Here is a 16,724-nt window from a genome sequence, read left to right as displayed (position 1 = left end):
TGAGTCTGTGGTTCGTGAGCAGAAGTTGATTTTTTGTCGCGTTTGGCGTTAGTCTCCATTTATAAAACCATGTCATTGTGTTGTTTGTTAGTGTTTTGGGATTGTTTTGGGAAGAGACTAGAATTCTTCGTTCAGATATTTTTACTTACATGTATAGCGTTGTTGCTGCTTTAAGCCTTGGCATACATTTAGAGTATTAATTTTGTCCATTATCGGACACAAAACGAATAAAATACTGTTTATATTGATTTCTTTTACTTTCAGCTATTTTTCTTTGCATTCTGGGGATATTATTTTTGGTTTGCAAAATTCTTCAATATACTGGGTGTTAGTTAATATTTTATGTTTATTTCATTTAATTAATGTATGATATACTGAGCTAAGATTGTCGGTATCTGATCTGAAATTCTTAGCATTGTTATGTTTTTTAATCTGTATCATTTCATGGACTCTTCTCTTATTATAATTACCCTTAAATTAACACAAAAATAAAAAATATATTCAAATCACATAATATCAACATAGCAGACAAAACTAAAAACACCTTAGCCAATGAATGTTTCACAAAATGTAAACCTAGGATTGACAAGTTAGACACGCCTAATGTAATTTACTAAATAGACTGTTTGAATTGTGAAAACACATACATAATTCAAACAGGACAATATCTAAAGAAAATAATATACGAACATAAGTATAGAGTAAGAAAAAGCAACGAAAATGGTACAGCATTAGCACAGCATGCACAACAGAGGTTGCATAATTTTGATTTTGGTTACACAAAAATACTGATTAACGAGAGTAATTATAATAAGAGAAGAGTCCATGAAATGATACAGATTAAAAAACATAACAATGCTATGAATTTCAGATCAGATACCGACAATCTTAGCTCAGTATATCATACATTAATTAAATGAAATAAACATAAAATATTAACTAACACCCGGTATATTGAAGAATTTTGCAAACCAAAAATAATATCCTCAGAATGCAAAGAAAAATAGCTGAAAGTAAAAGAAATCAATATAAACAGTATTTTATTCGTTTTGTGTCCGATAATGGACAAAATTAATACTCCAAATGCATGCCAAGGCTTAAAGCAGCAACAACGCTACACATGTAAGAAAAAATATTTAAGTATCTGAACGAGGAAATCTAGTCTATTCCCAAATTTGATTGTCCTGGCTAATCACCTGTTAGGCCTAATTAATTTTAGAATGTTTTAAAGTATTGCAATTGTGATGTATTTTAATGTGTGATATGATGAGGCTGTTGACGAACTGTGGTTGTTTTTTAAATTAATGACAAATTTTTTTAACTATCTGTTATTTTCTGAAAAACTGATAATGGTGGAAAAATACACCGAAACGTATTTTGATTAATAAATAGAGACAATAAATGACTGAAACCCAGGAATGAATTTGATTTGGAACAATTATTATGTAAAGTGACTCTACACATACAAAGTCAAGTCGTGGTCAAGTCCCGACTGGTTTCTGCTGGTAGAGTGATTTTTGTGTCGCAGGTCAAAATGCATCCAACAAATGGTTGGTTGCATTCCATCGACCATACGTGGCCCACCTTGGGTGGGATTGCAACAAAAGACGGTCTCGACTGCAGTCTGGTACTCCTATGCCACATACAACCGGTTTTAGGATCCACATCTTCACTTTTTGCTTGTATTTGAAGATCGGCTTGAATGAAGCTATGGCTTAGAACAGTCTTCTATATGAAGTCCAATAGTTGTTTTTTTTTTAACGAAAAATGTATTCCATCCAACCAAGTCCAGAGGATGATCGCATTATGCGAAGTTTCACTGCGGAAATTAAATTTTCCACACCCGTGTGTATAATTGCCACCCTTTGAAAATATCAAGAAACACAGTAACATGATAATATTTTATCCGAAAACCCCTCGGCGCTATCACTTCGCTCCATTCGAGTTGTTTATCGGAAAAGCGATAACCGAAATGCCATAAAGTGGATAAATTATACGACGTGACGTCTAGGTATAAGTTATTGCCGTATTATAATTCCGAGGGTTGCACCAAAGAGACGGATCCAAAGGGCAGGTTTCTTCCAGAAATATTGTTTAATAAGGGTGGGCTTAATACGGAGAACGCGCTGTTACTGCGATCCTCAGGGAATCGTATCGTTAGTGTTTTAAATTATACACGACCAAATTATAAGCATTAAGAACATTAAGTTTTGGGGGAGAATTGGGCATATAATGGGGAATCTGCTAATGAGGCTGTGAACACAAATCAGCTTTTGGCGCAAAAAATATGATTTTTAAGCTTAGGTGGAAATTTGCGAAAAAAAAATAAAAGTTGGGGCTTGTCGCCTTTATACCATACTTTAAAATAAAACTTGAATAATTTGCCTGCTAAATTGGAGTGAGTTTTCGTTGGTCTGCCCCAGTTATTATCTATTCTAATGCCTCATAAACGTATACGGCGGGCGATCATTTTTTAAGTCAGAAGATTGTTTTTTACAAACTTAATAATAAATAATAATTAATAATTCTGTCTTTTTTAAAGACAAACATTTTTGAGGCAAAATACCCAAAAAGAAGTTTGTAAAAAAATGAATCCGCCTCAACAATATAGAACTGATCTACAACTCAGAAGATTGTGTGATGGTTAAACAGATTTTACTTTTTGAAAGTGTTTACTCTCTATCAGCAGTACAAATCAGGTTTTACCCTTTATATTACGATTATTTTCAAATAGCCAACATTAGTATTTTGCAGCACTTTGCCGTTCAACTGGTCATTCGCCAGTTTGTCTGCTTCACATTGAGCGAACAGACGATAAATTGCGAATGTTTGCAGTAGCACTTGAGAATTTCACAATTTTTTCCTGTCGGCACGAATTAGTCGACAAAAGATTAAATTTTATCCAGATAATGGGGAAACAGAGACTAGATAAACCTCATCAATGAAAGGGAAAAAGATCCTGCTAATCTAAACGGATTTGGATGCTGTGGACCTTTCCAGACCGACGCAGACAATTTATAGAGCTTTGATGTCGAAAGACGCAATTCATCAATAAATGAATGGCCCATTTTTTCCAATTTGACCCTGCAGAGTGAGATAATCCACTTTGGTCCCCGATTAAACCCGGGCGGATGAAAAAATCGTCTTCGCATTATCCAACTGGCATCGCCATCAATTCGTGGAGCTACAAGTGAATGAGTCATCATTTATTCACCAAGAGGGTGTCTTTGTGTGCATTCGACCCCTCGGCTAAGGGTCGGCCCGGGATTTGGGGTAGGTTCGGGGAGCTTCACTTCCCACGCACCATCCCTCTTCTAGCTATATCGATTCGATGCAGACCAAAAAAAAATACACAAGACGAAAGACACTCTCGATTTTCGGATTGAGAGCGATACGATCCAGGATATTTCAAGTGGGACTGCGGGTAAACGCCAATCTTTACGTATAAAATGGGGATAAATTACCTCACCTACGTGATTTCAATAATGTGGGCTTCTGATTCACATTTAAGAATATGTTTTTGCAGTTTAAGCATTTTAAATTGAGAAATGAAGTTTTCTGGTTGAATTTCCTTCAGCTCAGTTAGGAAAACGAAGTCATCGGTACTCAAAGAACATACTTTGACTGTCGAAGATGGTGTTTGCTACTTAAAAACATTTAAAAAAATTCTAATTTATTTGCAAGAATCGATTATCCATCATGCCGCAATGTGCATGATTCCCTGAAAAATCACATTTCTAAATCCCCGAAATTTTTGTTTGACTTCGCGATTTAAAAATTTGATTTTGCATCGCGTTTTTCGCAAATAAATTTCTCAGAAACGAAAACTATTCTCTAATAAGTTCAGAGTTGTGCATTCAGTAAAGAAGAGTGCGCTCCAAATGTCGTCAAAATTTCCTGAAACCATCAAAAATTAATTCAAATCACTTGAAATCCTGAATTTTGCACGCTTTGTGATTGAAAATTGAAAATAAACGCTTTTACACAAACTTACTGCAAACTCTTCAATAAAAAATTCCAACTTCCAAAGTAGAACCAGTAGAAACTTGAAAAATTTACATTCTGACACTTTTTTAAAACGAAATTTTGGAGTAAACTTGCACTTAAATGTCTGATATTCAAATTTCGTGTGACTTTTTGGGACAAATTTACCAGAATTTCACAAGCTTCATATGGGCCTGATGTAATAAAAAACCGCCCAGAACATTCCCAAACTATAAAAATTAGCTACGAAAGAACCAATAGCTCAATCGATACCAAATCAACCCTACGAATTAGCTGATGAATATGCTAAGCTTACCGAATACTGCGTAGTTCCACCTGGAAAGAAAGAAGAAAATGTATTCAGTACAGCATAGTGCAATGAATATTCATTGTATCATGGGAAAACTTAACTCCCTTCAAGCTAAAAGTTTTGTATATTAAAAATCATTCCTACCAGCTTTCTGCAAGCTGGCGCCCCATTCTCCATTTTCTTCCCATTGATCTCCAAAAAGTTCACTTCACTTTCACAAACTACCGCACTTGCCATATGGGCCACAATAATTCTATATTCCCCACCTAACAATGCGATTCATACGGTACACTTATTCAAAAAGGCAAACTGACTATTCAATTCTAAACCTTTTCGAACAAAAAGTACATAAAAGATGATCATTTGCTTGTTCGTCCTTTCGGTGATTAACTGCTTCATTTGGCAGTTCGATTTCAGTTTGTTTATTGTAGACATTTTTGTAGAAAGTGCGTGTTTGCACGACAATATTTCCAAGGACAAATTTCATGTTCCAACTGAACGAGAGTCAACAACTAAATGAAAAACGCTCCAAACGCCGCTCTTTTACTAATTTAATTTTAAATTTAGAGGCATTTATATTTGTATGAATTTCATGCAGTGATTAATGCACAACGGTAAAACTGAAATTAATAACTGAATTAGTTTTGGGTTTACAAAAATATTAACTAAAGAAAAAACCGCAAGCGAATAAATCTCCTAAAATGAAACTGTTGCTCAACTTCCGAGCGATGAGAGAAACCAACGAAATTTCAACTTACTAAAAATGTCCTTCTTCAAGAAATATTCATAATTTACATTGAAGCTTAATCTTATTGTTTTCCATTTATAATCATCTTTTTTTTGTATTATATTTGTTCAGTCTCCACTGGCTTATTGCTCCATCTGCTAGCCCCAGATCTCATGCCTTAATCAGTCAAAATGTGCCATTTAATGCTCGATCCATTTTGGCCTCATCTTGTATATCATATTAAAATTTCAAGTTTGAAAATTTCTTGTGAAGTACCCAAGAGCTCAATCGCAACCAAAATCACACTATAACTAAGCTGACTGTTTGCCTGACAGAGAATACTTTTCTCTATTAATGTGGCGATTTCCAATTTTTAAACAAGTTAAAGAAGAAGTCCACGGTTTATTCAACTAAATTGCTCACCAAAATGGTCTTTAAACAGCCAAATTTGCCCTAACTTTGGAAGTGGATCAATTCTGATTGTTTAGATCAATTTATTTCTATTTAAAGCGTTATTTCGCCCCCATTGTTTTCTGTTAGTCAATGTTTAGATACAAATTAAGCATCTAAGTTTTTTTATTTATTTTCCTGACTGCTTGTAATTGTTATAGTATTATTTTCTTTCCTGGGTTCCAGTCACAGTATGAAACCAAACATTTTTTGTATATTGTTTATTTCGCTACGTTTCGGCGAGACAACCGCGCCATCATAAAATTTTAAAATTCAATCAAAACTACAAACACCAATTTACAATTAAAATATGTTGTAAAAAAACTATAATTTATAAAGTGTTAAAATATTCATTAGTTCTTGAGGAAAAATAAACTTTCCTTTCGGGAGCTAAAAACATTAGAAAAACTTATAATTGGTAAACATTATATCTATTTAGGTTTTCTAAAGTTTCTTTTTCCTCAGGAACTAATGAATATTTTAACACTTTATAAATTATGGTTTTTGTACAACATATTTTAATTGTAGATTGGTGTCTGTAGTGAATGAATTTTAAAATATGATGATGGCGCTGTTGTCTCGCCGAAACGTAACAAAATCAACAACATATAATAAAAATGTCTTTCACACTGTGACTGGATTCCAGGAAAGAAAATAATATAAATTATACAGAGTGCAAAATGAAAAAATGCTAAATATTGCAGAGTTTCGCACGCTCGTAATTGGACAAAAATTAAGTTTAACCGACCCTAAAAGTTTAACGATAGACCAAATAACTCAAAAAGCTTTTTACATTTTTAAGCCATCCATTCTGTTTACAGGGTGGCCTCAAAAAATCAACTCTTTGATCTTGCAGCGAAGACTTTTCTGCCCTTGGTCCGATTTCACGATCTAGAGTTCATGTTGAATCTTAAATTTCTAGATAATCTAAGGCGAAAATACGATATAGAGGGTTGCAGGAAAAAGAACCTAAATCTGTGATTCTGGAAAACACAGTATGATTCGTGGATTAAAGCTTCAATGACAATTATTTTATTTACGTGAACGAAAATACACAAAAACGTTCTAAAGAATGTTCAAAAACAGTCGAGACTTATTTACTAGCTGCTAGCACCAGTTCAAATAGGAAATCCAGCCACATCAAACTCCCGTATTTGATCGATCAGGTTTCATTAGATAAATGCAATTTTTCTCCGTTTTCCCCAATATTGGCTGACTCATATATTATATCGAGACCCTTTGTATTTGTAACCGGTCCATTCTCATCAGTGAACCGACACATTTAGTTGCCATCCGCGAAGGGAGCTGCAGAATACGGTAAATCCTAATGACAGATGGTCTCTGAGGGCTTCAAATTACCCCCTAAAAACACGCGTGCTACCCAACAATCAAGGGCGATTTTCTGATCACTCGAAAATGGGCAGCAGTGTTAATAATACCGGTTTGCTTTGTGTTGGCTGGCCCCATCCATAATACAAGTAGTAGTAGGTTTTAATCCCTAATTTAGTATTAATGCTCAAAATTGCTAAGTATTTTATTGTGGGAAATTCGCTTTAAGGGGGCAAGTCAATTGAAAGGCCTTTAAAAATGTGGAGAAACTTGCCCAATTTGATCAATTCCCCATTCAATCTTCTCTTGTATTTAAAACAAAATTCACTTTTCACACACGATTTTATTTTGTAGTTTAGCCGCGTGGTTTTCATCTTTTGCTTCGTTTCTTTTATTTTTGCCATAAGAGCTGAGCATTTATATGTAAAAAAGCTTTCAAGTATTCTCCTATCCAAGAAAATAGTTTAAATTGAATCGTTAACTTAAATTATAATAATTAAATTAAATCGTCGAGTTAAATCGAACCATAACGGTTTCAATTTATCTGATCAGTTCCCATCAGTAGACTGAACTGATCGATTGTTATCAACATTGTGAAATTTTCGAGCGTCTACAGAACTGGAAAAACCATTTTGAAAACCGCAATTTAAATATGCATATTTAGAGTCTTTGTTTCTCTCGGAAAAGTTTTAGTTTTTCTGTTCGTTTACTAGCTCTCTTTGCTAATGATAAAATTCCAAAAAGTAATCAGAAAATTGCTCAATAAAGTCCGTTTTCTCCAGCAAACTTCTTTCGAAGATTCCTCTCGAAGAAACCAGCTACGTACGAAAAAGTTGCAAATAAATTCCTACTTTGCTAAAAAAATCCACTCACGATATTCCATAACCAGTCATGTCAGCCTCAATCGTTCTGCAGTTCTCCAGGAACACTTAATTAAGAAATGTTCGTCTATTCAGCGAGACGACTGGCTTTCGAGCGAAATTTTCTCTCGACGTGTCGGAGGTTAATTACGAATTTCATAGTTTGCATTCATATGGCAGTTTTACCTCTCTCATTCCTAAAGGATAATCACTTGTGACTGTACTAAATTTTAACGATGTGAGCGCAATAATTTACGGCCGCACATTTTAGCGATGTTAAATCCTGGAATGTGTATCTCTTGGTTTCAACGAACAGGATGCAGTTTTTGCATTCGAACCGAGTGCAAGTGCAGCGCTAGCTAGTAATTGCAGCAAATGCTATTTCGAGAGTTATTAGCAAGATTGGACCGTATTCTAGTTAGTTACAGTCTGTATACTAGAAAATTCTTGTACTTGAATATTTTTATTAAGGTTTTTGTACTTGAGGAAGTTTCTCTAAGGTCTAAGGAACCCAACTAAACTGGTCAAAAAAAGTTATTGGTTACACTAAACTAATTTGAACCAACTTTGGAACTGGAAAATTAATGCAATTTTTTTTCGGTTAGTGCGTGGTGTTGCAAAATAGTGCGTCAGATAAAGTTTCTACGGGGTGGGAGATCAAACAATGCAACATTGGTGAAAGTTTCGCGTATTCTCAATTAGACGAAAAAACTATTTCTTGCTTTTCAATGCCACAATCAGACATTTAAGCAGATAAACCTTATATCCCGAAAAACGTTCTTGAATTTGGTGCTCATCTCTTACATTTACTGAGTGGTCTTAAAAAAATAGTATTTTTGCTCTGGAACTCAGTGGACTTCAGAAAATAATTATTCAAATTACCGGGTTGCACGAATTAACGAAATATTTGAAAGTATACTTCACTTGGTCGAAAATCTTCCAGAATCACAGATTTAGGTGCCCTTTTCATGCAACCCGGTATATCGAATTTTCGTCTTAGAATGAACCTAGAGTAAAAAAGTATTCGCTGCAAGACCAAAAAGTTGTTTTTTTGAGGCCGCCCTGTAAACAGGAGGGATGTCTTAAAAATTCAAAAAGTTTTTTGAGTTATTTGGTTTATCGTTAAACTTTTAGGGTTCGGACTCAAGAATTGTCCACTTAGGAGCATGCCAATAAATAGAAAATAATAAGATTAAGCTTCAATGTAAATTATGAATAATTCTTGAAATTTTCAAAAAATTTTAAAATTCCCTTGAAAAACGACATTTTTAGTAAGTATTTGATGCAAGAAACAACAAATTTGTCCGCTAAAATCTGAAGTTCAAGCGCTTTCAGTTTTTTATCGTACGTATTTGAGTTTCTTATGAATAATCTGGTGACAACCGCAAAACGCCCGATTTTTTGGTTTGATTTTTCAAAGCGCGCTAAAATCGCAAAGACATGTTGATTTTCATGCCCATTATTTGTCAATTTTTCATCAATATATGAAATCCAGTAACTCACTTTTATGCCATTTAAGGCTTGATATTTAGTGAACCACGTGTCGAACATCGCGAGTCGCTAGCTTTTTCGCACTTTTTGTAAAAATTGATATTTCTAGAAGTATAAAATCAGAAAAAAATATATTTTTAATGCTTGAGACGACATCTTTTACTACCAACAGATGAAATTTCGGAACTTTCAATCTTTAACTTTCTAAAAAATTGTCTAATTTCGATCTTTGGAACACCGCTAAAATGGCCACAAATTGCTTATTTTATACTCGAAACAGCAGTTTATTCTACTCTCAAAGCATATTCAGTTTTTTACCTTCTAAGCTTTGACCTTTTGTGAATAAGCTCACGAAAATAACAAGTAGCCAATCATTTAAAAAAAAAAGATTTTTCGGTAAACGCTCAAAATTGCATACTTTAATGAAAAAAACAACCCATTTTTCTGATAATAGCTGAAGGTACCAGTGCATTGAGCTTTTTAATCTCTTGTGATCAATCTGGAGACAACCGCCAGACACCAGATTTTTCCGAACAATTTTTCCATTTGATTTGTGAAAGAGAGCTAAAATCGCAAAAAATTTCGTACCACCACAAAATTTGCAGTTTACAAGTTTTTATCAACATATGAAATCCAAGAACTCAGTTTTTTGCAGTCGTAGAGCTTTATATTTTATGAATAAGCGGGCAAAAGCCGCAAAGTTGCTCGCTTCTTTATTTTTTTTTAGAAAATTATTTTTCTAGAAGCATAAAATCAAAAAAAATGTAAACCTTGAGACAACAATTTTTACTACCAACACTAAAATCCGAGAAATTTAAATTTTTTTTTCGAGTTTTGTGTAGCACCAATTTCGCTATTTTTTTTTGAAAAACTGTTGAGAGTCGATTTTTTAAAGACCACTAAAATTGCTAAAATTTACTTTTTTTATACTCGAAACAGCAATTTATCCTACTCTCCGAGCATATACAGCTTTTCATCGTCTAATCATTGCCCATTTGTAATACCCTGGTGAAAACCGCAAGTCCAACTTTATTTAACATAAATTACTAGTTTTTAAACAACATCTTGTACTAAAAGACGGCTTATTCTATTCTCTAATTCCTGCCTTAATTAAATAAACATTCACTTAATTTGCGTCGCCACAAACCTCCGGGATAACCGATCTTCTTTGTGAAAATTCGCAAGAATTCCCGGGAGCAATTTCTTTCAATACGACAGAGCTAACGAAGATGATTAACTCATAAATTGCAAAATTTAATATTTCCATGGCCCGATCCCCACTTTTATGGCTCGGGAGATAAAATGCGAATTTGTAAATAAAAAATAAACGGTGAGGTTGCGACACAAGTCTGATTTAGGGATTCTCATTAATTCCCATCAGGGAATTTTAAGATTGCCACAACATTTTATCTGCTGTGGCTTTATAAAGCAATTGCTTTTCATTTGGGGCGAAAAATTGAATCAATCGTAGAATCAGTATTATTGAGAATTGACTTCAGTTCTTTATTAATTAGGTAGGCAAATAGTAAACAGTGAAAAATATATGGAAAAGCCTGAGAGTTTTTATCAATTTTCGAACCTGGAAAATGTCCACAAACGCGTAAAATGGGCACAGTTATGGTCATTAAGCGTCCAAATGTATGACCAAGGGTTAATTACGCCTTACGCCCCTGCCAAAGGGTCCTGATCCGCTTCTGAATGAACAAAATGATTGAATGGCACCGAAAATGGGAAATTTAATGCGTCGTAAATTCATCATTGTCGCCGAGATGACGTGGAATAGAAGCTGATTTTCCCCCAGAGTTGCTGTGTAAGGGCCCGGTTTAAATCCCATTAAATATCTGCGATTGTCTGATAAACAAGAAGAAGCAGAAATAAGAAACCATTGGGGATAAATGAAGTTTTGTCTTTATCGAGCTTGTTTTGTTTAATCCTGGACCCTTTGAGGAAAAAAATACAGGATAAAAAACGCTTTATTTCCCTTCACATAATCGCCAATCATGTTCAGTACGAACCCCCGAAAAAAAACCAAACAAAAACTAACCGGTTGGACGCATAAACCGTGCAATCGAAAATTAATCTGCAAAGTTTTTAATCAAAACCTGGCATGCGACAAAGCCGAACAGCACGCGTGCATATATTGGTAACAAGCAGTTTCCCGCATCTGTCCAGGGACAGATGTGCACGCGACATACTGCCCCAAAAGGGTGCCGTTACATTGTTCCTAGGACAGCAATGAAGGGTGCATTTCCTCCCCTAATCATTTGACGCTCGGTCGGAGGTAAAGCTGAATAAAAGTTTATCATTAAACGATTATACCGGGTGTTATGGCTGGGAAAATCGACTCAAAACAAACGCATCTTTGCAAACAACTGTTTTTCTAATTCTGCGTTACTTATATGCTGATAGTATTTTATTCATATAAAGTATGCTTTCGTACTTCTAGTGGACATTTGCGGGATGCAGCCCGTTTTTAGCCTCACCAATAATCGCCTCGTCCTCTGGATTGTTGGCAGATTTTTCATCTGCATCCTCGTCTTCAGACACCAGGATGGGAATGGCGAAAGGGGCGAAAGGATTCTGTCTGATTCTTGTCGCCTTTTGTTCGACAACTTCACTTTCTTCTCCTGACTGATTCATTGTGGCTCCCGCTGCTAAATGGACCATCAAGATAATGAAAAGCCCCACAGTCACCTTGTCAACCTGTAGAAAACCGCATTAAAACATGCTCAAGATAGTGAAGAATATTCACAACTATTATAAACGGCAGATGACTAGACTCACCATTATGATTTACGTCTGGATTCGTAGCGCTAAACACAATTACGAGATGTGTGCTTGCACTGTTGTAAGGCCAGAAATGTTGGCAGGGTTTATTAGCAATTGGACGCCGAGTCATGCGCATTTTCATTAATTTATGGACAAAATATTAGCAAGAAACTGTCCTAATTCCTAAAATAAACAACACCCGTAATTAATTACTCCAGTAAATTTCCCATATTAATATTATTACGTCTTCATCTTACAATCCCAAATGGCTTTACTTGATTATTCGGCGGATGCTTCCTTTCTTCACAAAATAACGACCGCTCCCGTCTTGTTCTTCATACAGTTCACTATTCATCTCAATAAATGTTGGCAACAATTGACTCTAAACCATCTAGATTTTGTGGGCTCGAAAGAGTGTGGCCATCAAAATTGGTCCAGACCCTGATGTTTCTCGATCATTAGGTGGATGCTTTTTCGTGATAAAACAGCGAATGCTTCCACTTCATAGCAAACCCGCTTAAACATAAATTTCCGGGACTTTTCAAGGCAGGGTATCACGTCGTTATTATCGGCAAATTTCAAGCGTTAAGTGAAACAACGTCCAATTGAAACATCACATCAATTGCCTTTTCACTTGAATAAACAGCAGCTTTGGAACAAACATAAACAATCTAAACATTGGCTAGCGCCTGATACATCAGCAGATCGCCGCAAATGTTCGTAAAAGCCACAGTTTCCATTGCGGGAATGAAAAGGATGGTTCCTGATCCAACTGCGCCCAGTGAGGACTGGGCATTGCCTGACACGACCAGCAAAATACTTGCACTGTTTCTTGCTATTGTCGAATATTCAACTTCACTGCTAGGAATCTGCAATATAATTAGCTTTAGTTGGTTTAAGGGTTTTCTTGTTTTGCGTACTTTAATTTGGACGACCGCGAAGTCCGGGACAGGAGGTCGAAAAATAACAGAAAAACCATCTTCTCGGGCGGGTGAATACAGCTTTTCTTCAGGTGGAGCGCCCTCGTATATAAGCATGGAGCAAAGTGTCTCGACATCAACGAATTTTGGAGTTAATCCCGCTCTAACGACGTTGTCCGAGCATGCCATACATTCAATACAATCTACAATAAAATTATTTTTTTAAGGTCGGTTAGAAACGTATTTTGCTGCTGCCCCAATGTTTATAGCTAAAGATTTATAAAACCCTCCCGCTTGGTGACAGACTTCTTCTTTCCGAATCAGACAGTTAGCTATTCAAAACTGTAAAAAAATGTTTAAAACTTTACCTCCAAACAAGTAGGCATGAGGTTCATTTGCGCCTAGAAACAGAGCCTCAGATGGCTTCAATTGTAAATAGTTTAGAAAGTAGACCATCAAAATTCCATTGTCATAGGGAAATTCTGAGTGCAGCCTCTCAACCAAGTCAGCGTGCAAAAAACAGCGCTCACCAGCATCTGGAATAATTAGACCGTTCACTTAACCATTGTATTAAACAAGGCTTCGCTTCTACCCGATCCGGCAAATCTCTTCAGAAGACTATCAATAGCTGCAGATATTATGCTCTTGCTAGATGTGAGGATTTGTTTAAATGCGCGCCTTATTAGATCACCATCGGCCGTTGTAGAGTCCAACCCCACAACCTCTTGCAGTTCTGGAATAGCTAAAAAATAATACAGACAGTTATAGAGGATATTCTTAGTAGGTGTGTTAGTTGGGTCTTACTTTCTATAAAGTGTTTGATTTGGGGCCAAGGCCGGAAGCCACACAGAGCCTCAAATGGGGTCAAAGCAATGGCCATTTCAGGCTTGTGATTGGGGTCCTTGTAAACATCGGGGAACTGAGCATGCAACTGTTCTGCATGCTTCTACAAAACCCGCAAAGTTCACACATTGAATACAACTAATTGGGAAGTTACCTTGGAAGGATGGGCCTGGATTGACAAGGCTTTATTTACAGACAGAACTTTGAACAAAAAGGGCAGTTCCTGAAATTGCTTCAGCACTTCTTCGCCTAGATACTCAGGGTGTTGTGTAATAACATCCGCAAGTGGTTTATCGGTCGTTTTCACTACTGAGGGCGCATTGACATGCGTCCCCATCCAGAGCTCCGCATAGGGCAGGTTTTCGTCTATTTCAAATTGTCGATTCGCCCCCTTTTGCAGCTGCGCCACCTTGCTAGCGGAGCCCTTTTTGCCCCATTCATAGTTCTGGACTTTGCACTGCAGCTCCATTGCTTGCCTTAGACGTTACTATTCTACAATTAACGTGTCACTCTATTTGGGAGCTGGAGGTGAGGGGATTAGCCGATAAGCGATAGGAATTGACCCCCTAAATCCCCAAGTTCAAATCGTTCAAATCATAACCTCCATCGGATTTGACAACAAGTTTCAGTGGCTGGTGATTCGCTGCTATTGTTTTTCTTAATTAGTTGTTGTTTAGAATTTCGGGTTTGTTTCAGGGTGAGTTTTGCACCCGTTGCTAGCTTTTGTCGGACGCATGGGAGATGAAGCTACCTGCGACAGCCATTTAGTTGCAAACAAGTTGAGGAAACTTTTATTTTCTCATTTTTTCCAACCGGTATTTCCACAGTCAGTTGTCGCTTTAGCCAGCGCCCCATCAAGTATTTATTTATTCCACGACTGCCAGATAGTGGCAAAATCACGGCAAAATCAAAGATTCACTTTCAGCTTTTAGTTTCTATGAATTCGCTTCCGAGCCTTTGCTGCTGCAGTACGAAATATGGCTCTCGACTTCAAAGTGTTCACGCTCAATTGCTGGTGAGTTAGGAACAGTGGCATTCACGCGAAATATTCGCTAACATATTTCTCATTTTCACTTGTAAGGGGGCTAGCTGTGGTGTCAAAAAACAGAAAAGCCCGGATTTCAGCGATTGCAGATCTGCTCGCTTTACATCCCTTTGATGTGGTCTGTCTGCAGGAGGTTTGGACGAATCGAGACTACAGACTGCTCAAGGAGAAACTTGCATGTGTGCTGCCCCATTCTCATTACTTTTACAGGTGAGATTTAAATGAAATTACTTGTGGATTTGGGTCCAGAATGTTCAACGCCGGTCATTTTTCTATGGGGAGTAAGCAGGAGACTAAATTTTGCCTGGGAAGTTTGTAAAAGTTGCGCTGAAAACACGAAGGCTCAGTTATTTAGATGAATATTTTCCTAGTTAGCAAATAATTCACACTTAAATTCGCGTTTTATCGTGAAAATACGAATCAATATTTTTTTGATAAAAGAGCCTTATGCCTAACTCTCCAGCTCAGTTGCTTCCCCAAATATGTGGTCTAAAGTTCTTTTCTTGCAAGTATGGTGAAACATTCTTTTTAATGGCAAACAATGAGATGTGAAATAGGCGATGAAAAATTACTTAAAACTTGCTCAATGTTCAGTTCCGCTCTTACCCACAGTCCTTTTAAGAAGCGTTTCAGTTACTTTCTCTTCCGCCGTTAAAGTTTCTCAGAAGCACCAAAATGTGATATTTGTATTAATAAGTATGTAATAGATATACATCTGAAAGTGTTGAGGAAATTTGGAATATGTGGAGTTTTTAAGGGTAAAAAAGTCCAAATATTCCAGCAGATTTTGGAAAACTACGCTACTACTGAATCCGAATGAAAATGCCTGCAATAATGGCAACGAACTTAACTTTTAGTGCTCTAAAGCAAAATAAAGGTCGATAAATTGATACGAAAATCAAGCCTTGTACTCATTTTTCTTGCAGGTGATTGATACATTCGAATTTTGTTGAAATACTTTATTTTGTTTATATTTAGAGCCAAAATTCCTCAGTTATTTTTTTGAATCTCGCAAAACTAACTTTTTGCCGTAAAGAAGGGATGCTAAGTCGGGAGCGCTTTAACAAAGAAATTGATATTTGATAATTTTGTCTGTATTGAAAAGGAGTGAAAGTCGCCAAAATCCTACATCCCATTAATTTTTTTAGCGCTTTCAAGGAAAAGTTCCGGCCAAAAATTGGTGATTAGTCCAAACTTTTATCTTACTCACGTTGCCTCATTTCTCAGATCAAACGTTTTCGAATGAATCTGCATAAAATGGATCAATTCTATTTAAAGGCAAAGAACGGGCAATAAGGAAGTAAATCCTACAACTGAGTTACATACTTAAATATGGACAGCTTTTTCTATGTAGATAGAAAGCAGTTGATACTGTGACCTCCGACTTACCTTAATTAAATATTCAATGTGTCCTTATTTTACTCTAAACGACCCCGACGGTTTACTTCAGGTGAGCTCAAATAAGGCATTTATTTAAAGTTTACCTTTTTCCGAATGTCCCGTTTAATTTTCTATTTTAAGGACCTGTAGAAGGTTTTCGTTAAATATTGATGTACAACAGAAAAAGTGGGTTTGTCAAAAATATTAATCCAAATTGCCGCATATATTATTTAAAATCGAGTCCCCTCGAGTTTCCTCATCCGTAATATTCAATTTCTGACGTACAAGGCAATTAAAATGAGGAGCATTGTGTTGTTCGTGAGATCATTCATGATTCATACCAGAACCAATAGTTTGCATATATTTTTAGTACCGAATTATGTGTGTTTTACACGTTATTTTTTAGTCAATTCCTAAGCAAGGCAATGGAAATCTGGATTTTTAATATTTGAGAGCACAAAGCCTTTCCAGATTCTAATTTTTCTAATCAGTCAAGTGTTGAATGCACTCCAATTCTGTGACTCGAATGGTTATTGAGAAACTTCGAAAAAAGCAGCGTCATGTTCAAGTGGATTTTGCAACTCAAAAAAAACCACGCAAATCTAAAACTTCTTGA

The 16,724-nt window shown here is 36.1% G+C and overlaps 2 protein-coding genes across 2 annotated transcripts in view; one reads left to right on the top strand and one right to left on the bottom strand.

Annotated features, from left to right (window-relative positions):
* Window positions 1-11,512: 11,512 nt before the first annotated feature.
* On the bottom strand, window positions 11,513-14,319 carry LOC109540591 (mannose-6-phosphate isomerase). Its single transcript, XM_019909015.2, has 8 exons — window positions 13,838-14,319; window positions 13,645-13,786; window positions 13,433-13,582; window positions 13,209-13,376; window positions 12,841-13,043; window positions 12,165-12,789; window positions 11,936-12,103; window positions 11,513-11,854 (listed from the first exon to the last, which is right to left on the bottom strand). Exons 1-6 carry the CDS (start codon window positions 14,150-14,152, stop codon window positions 12,592-12,594), a joined length of 1,176 nt encoding a protein of 391 aa, XP_019764574.2. The 5' UTR covers window positions 14,153-14,319; the 3' UTR covers window positions 11,513-11,854; window positions 11,936-12,103; window positions 12,165-12,591.
* Window positions 14,320-14,427: 108 nt separating this feature from the next.
* Window positions 14,428-16,724, top strand: part of LOC109540590 (putative neutral sphingomyelinase) — a 4,412-nt gene continuing 2,115 nt past the window's right edge. The window contains exons 1-2 of the mRNA XM_048661824.1: window positions 14,428-14,698; window positions 14,765-14,938. Coding sequence (XP_048517781.1) covers window positions 14,661-14,698; window positions 14,765-14,938 — 212 coding nt within the window. The 5' untranslated portion in view covers window positions 14,428-14,660. The remainder of the gene's footprint in view (window positions 14,699-14,764; window positions 14,939-16,724) is intronic.

Source organism: Dendroctonus ponderosae, unplaced genomic scaffold (genome assembly GCF_020466585.1).
Source record: "Dendroctonus ponderosae isolate FM_Combo_2020 unplaced genomic scaffold, Dpon_F_20191213v2 Dpon_F_20191213_1, whole genome shotgun sequence".
In the NCBI taxonomy this organism is placed as follows: Eukaryota; Metazoa; Arthropoda; class Insecta; order Coleoptera; family Curculionidae; genus Dendroctonus; species Dendroctonus ponderosae.
This window is presented reverse-complemented; position numbering and strand designations above follow the sequence as displayed.

Bases quoted from the DNA above. Each gene is read 5' to 3' on its own strand.
- LOC109540591 (XM_019909015.2), bottom strand. From the start codon at position 14,152: ATGGAGCTGCAGTGCAAAGTCCAGAACTATGAATGGGGCAAAAAGGGC. The intron at 13,583-13,644 runs GTAAGACCCAAC...ATTATTTTTTAG, and splicing joins AATCAAACACTTTATAGAAA to CTATTCCAGAACTGCAAGAG. The intron at 12,790-12,840 runs GTACGCAAAACA...ATTATATTGCAG, and splicing joins TCGCGGTCGTCCAAATTAAA to ATTCCTAGCAGTGAAGTTGA.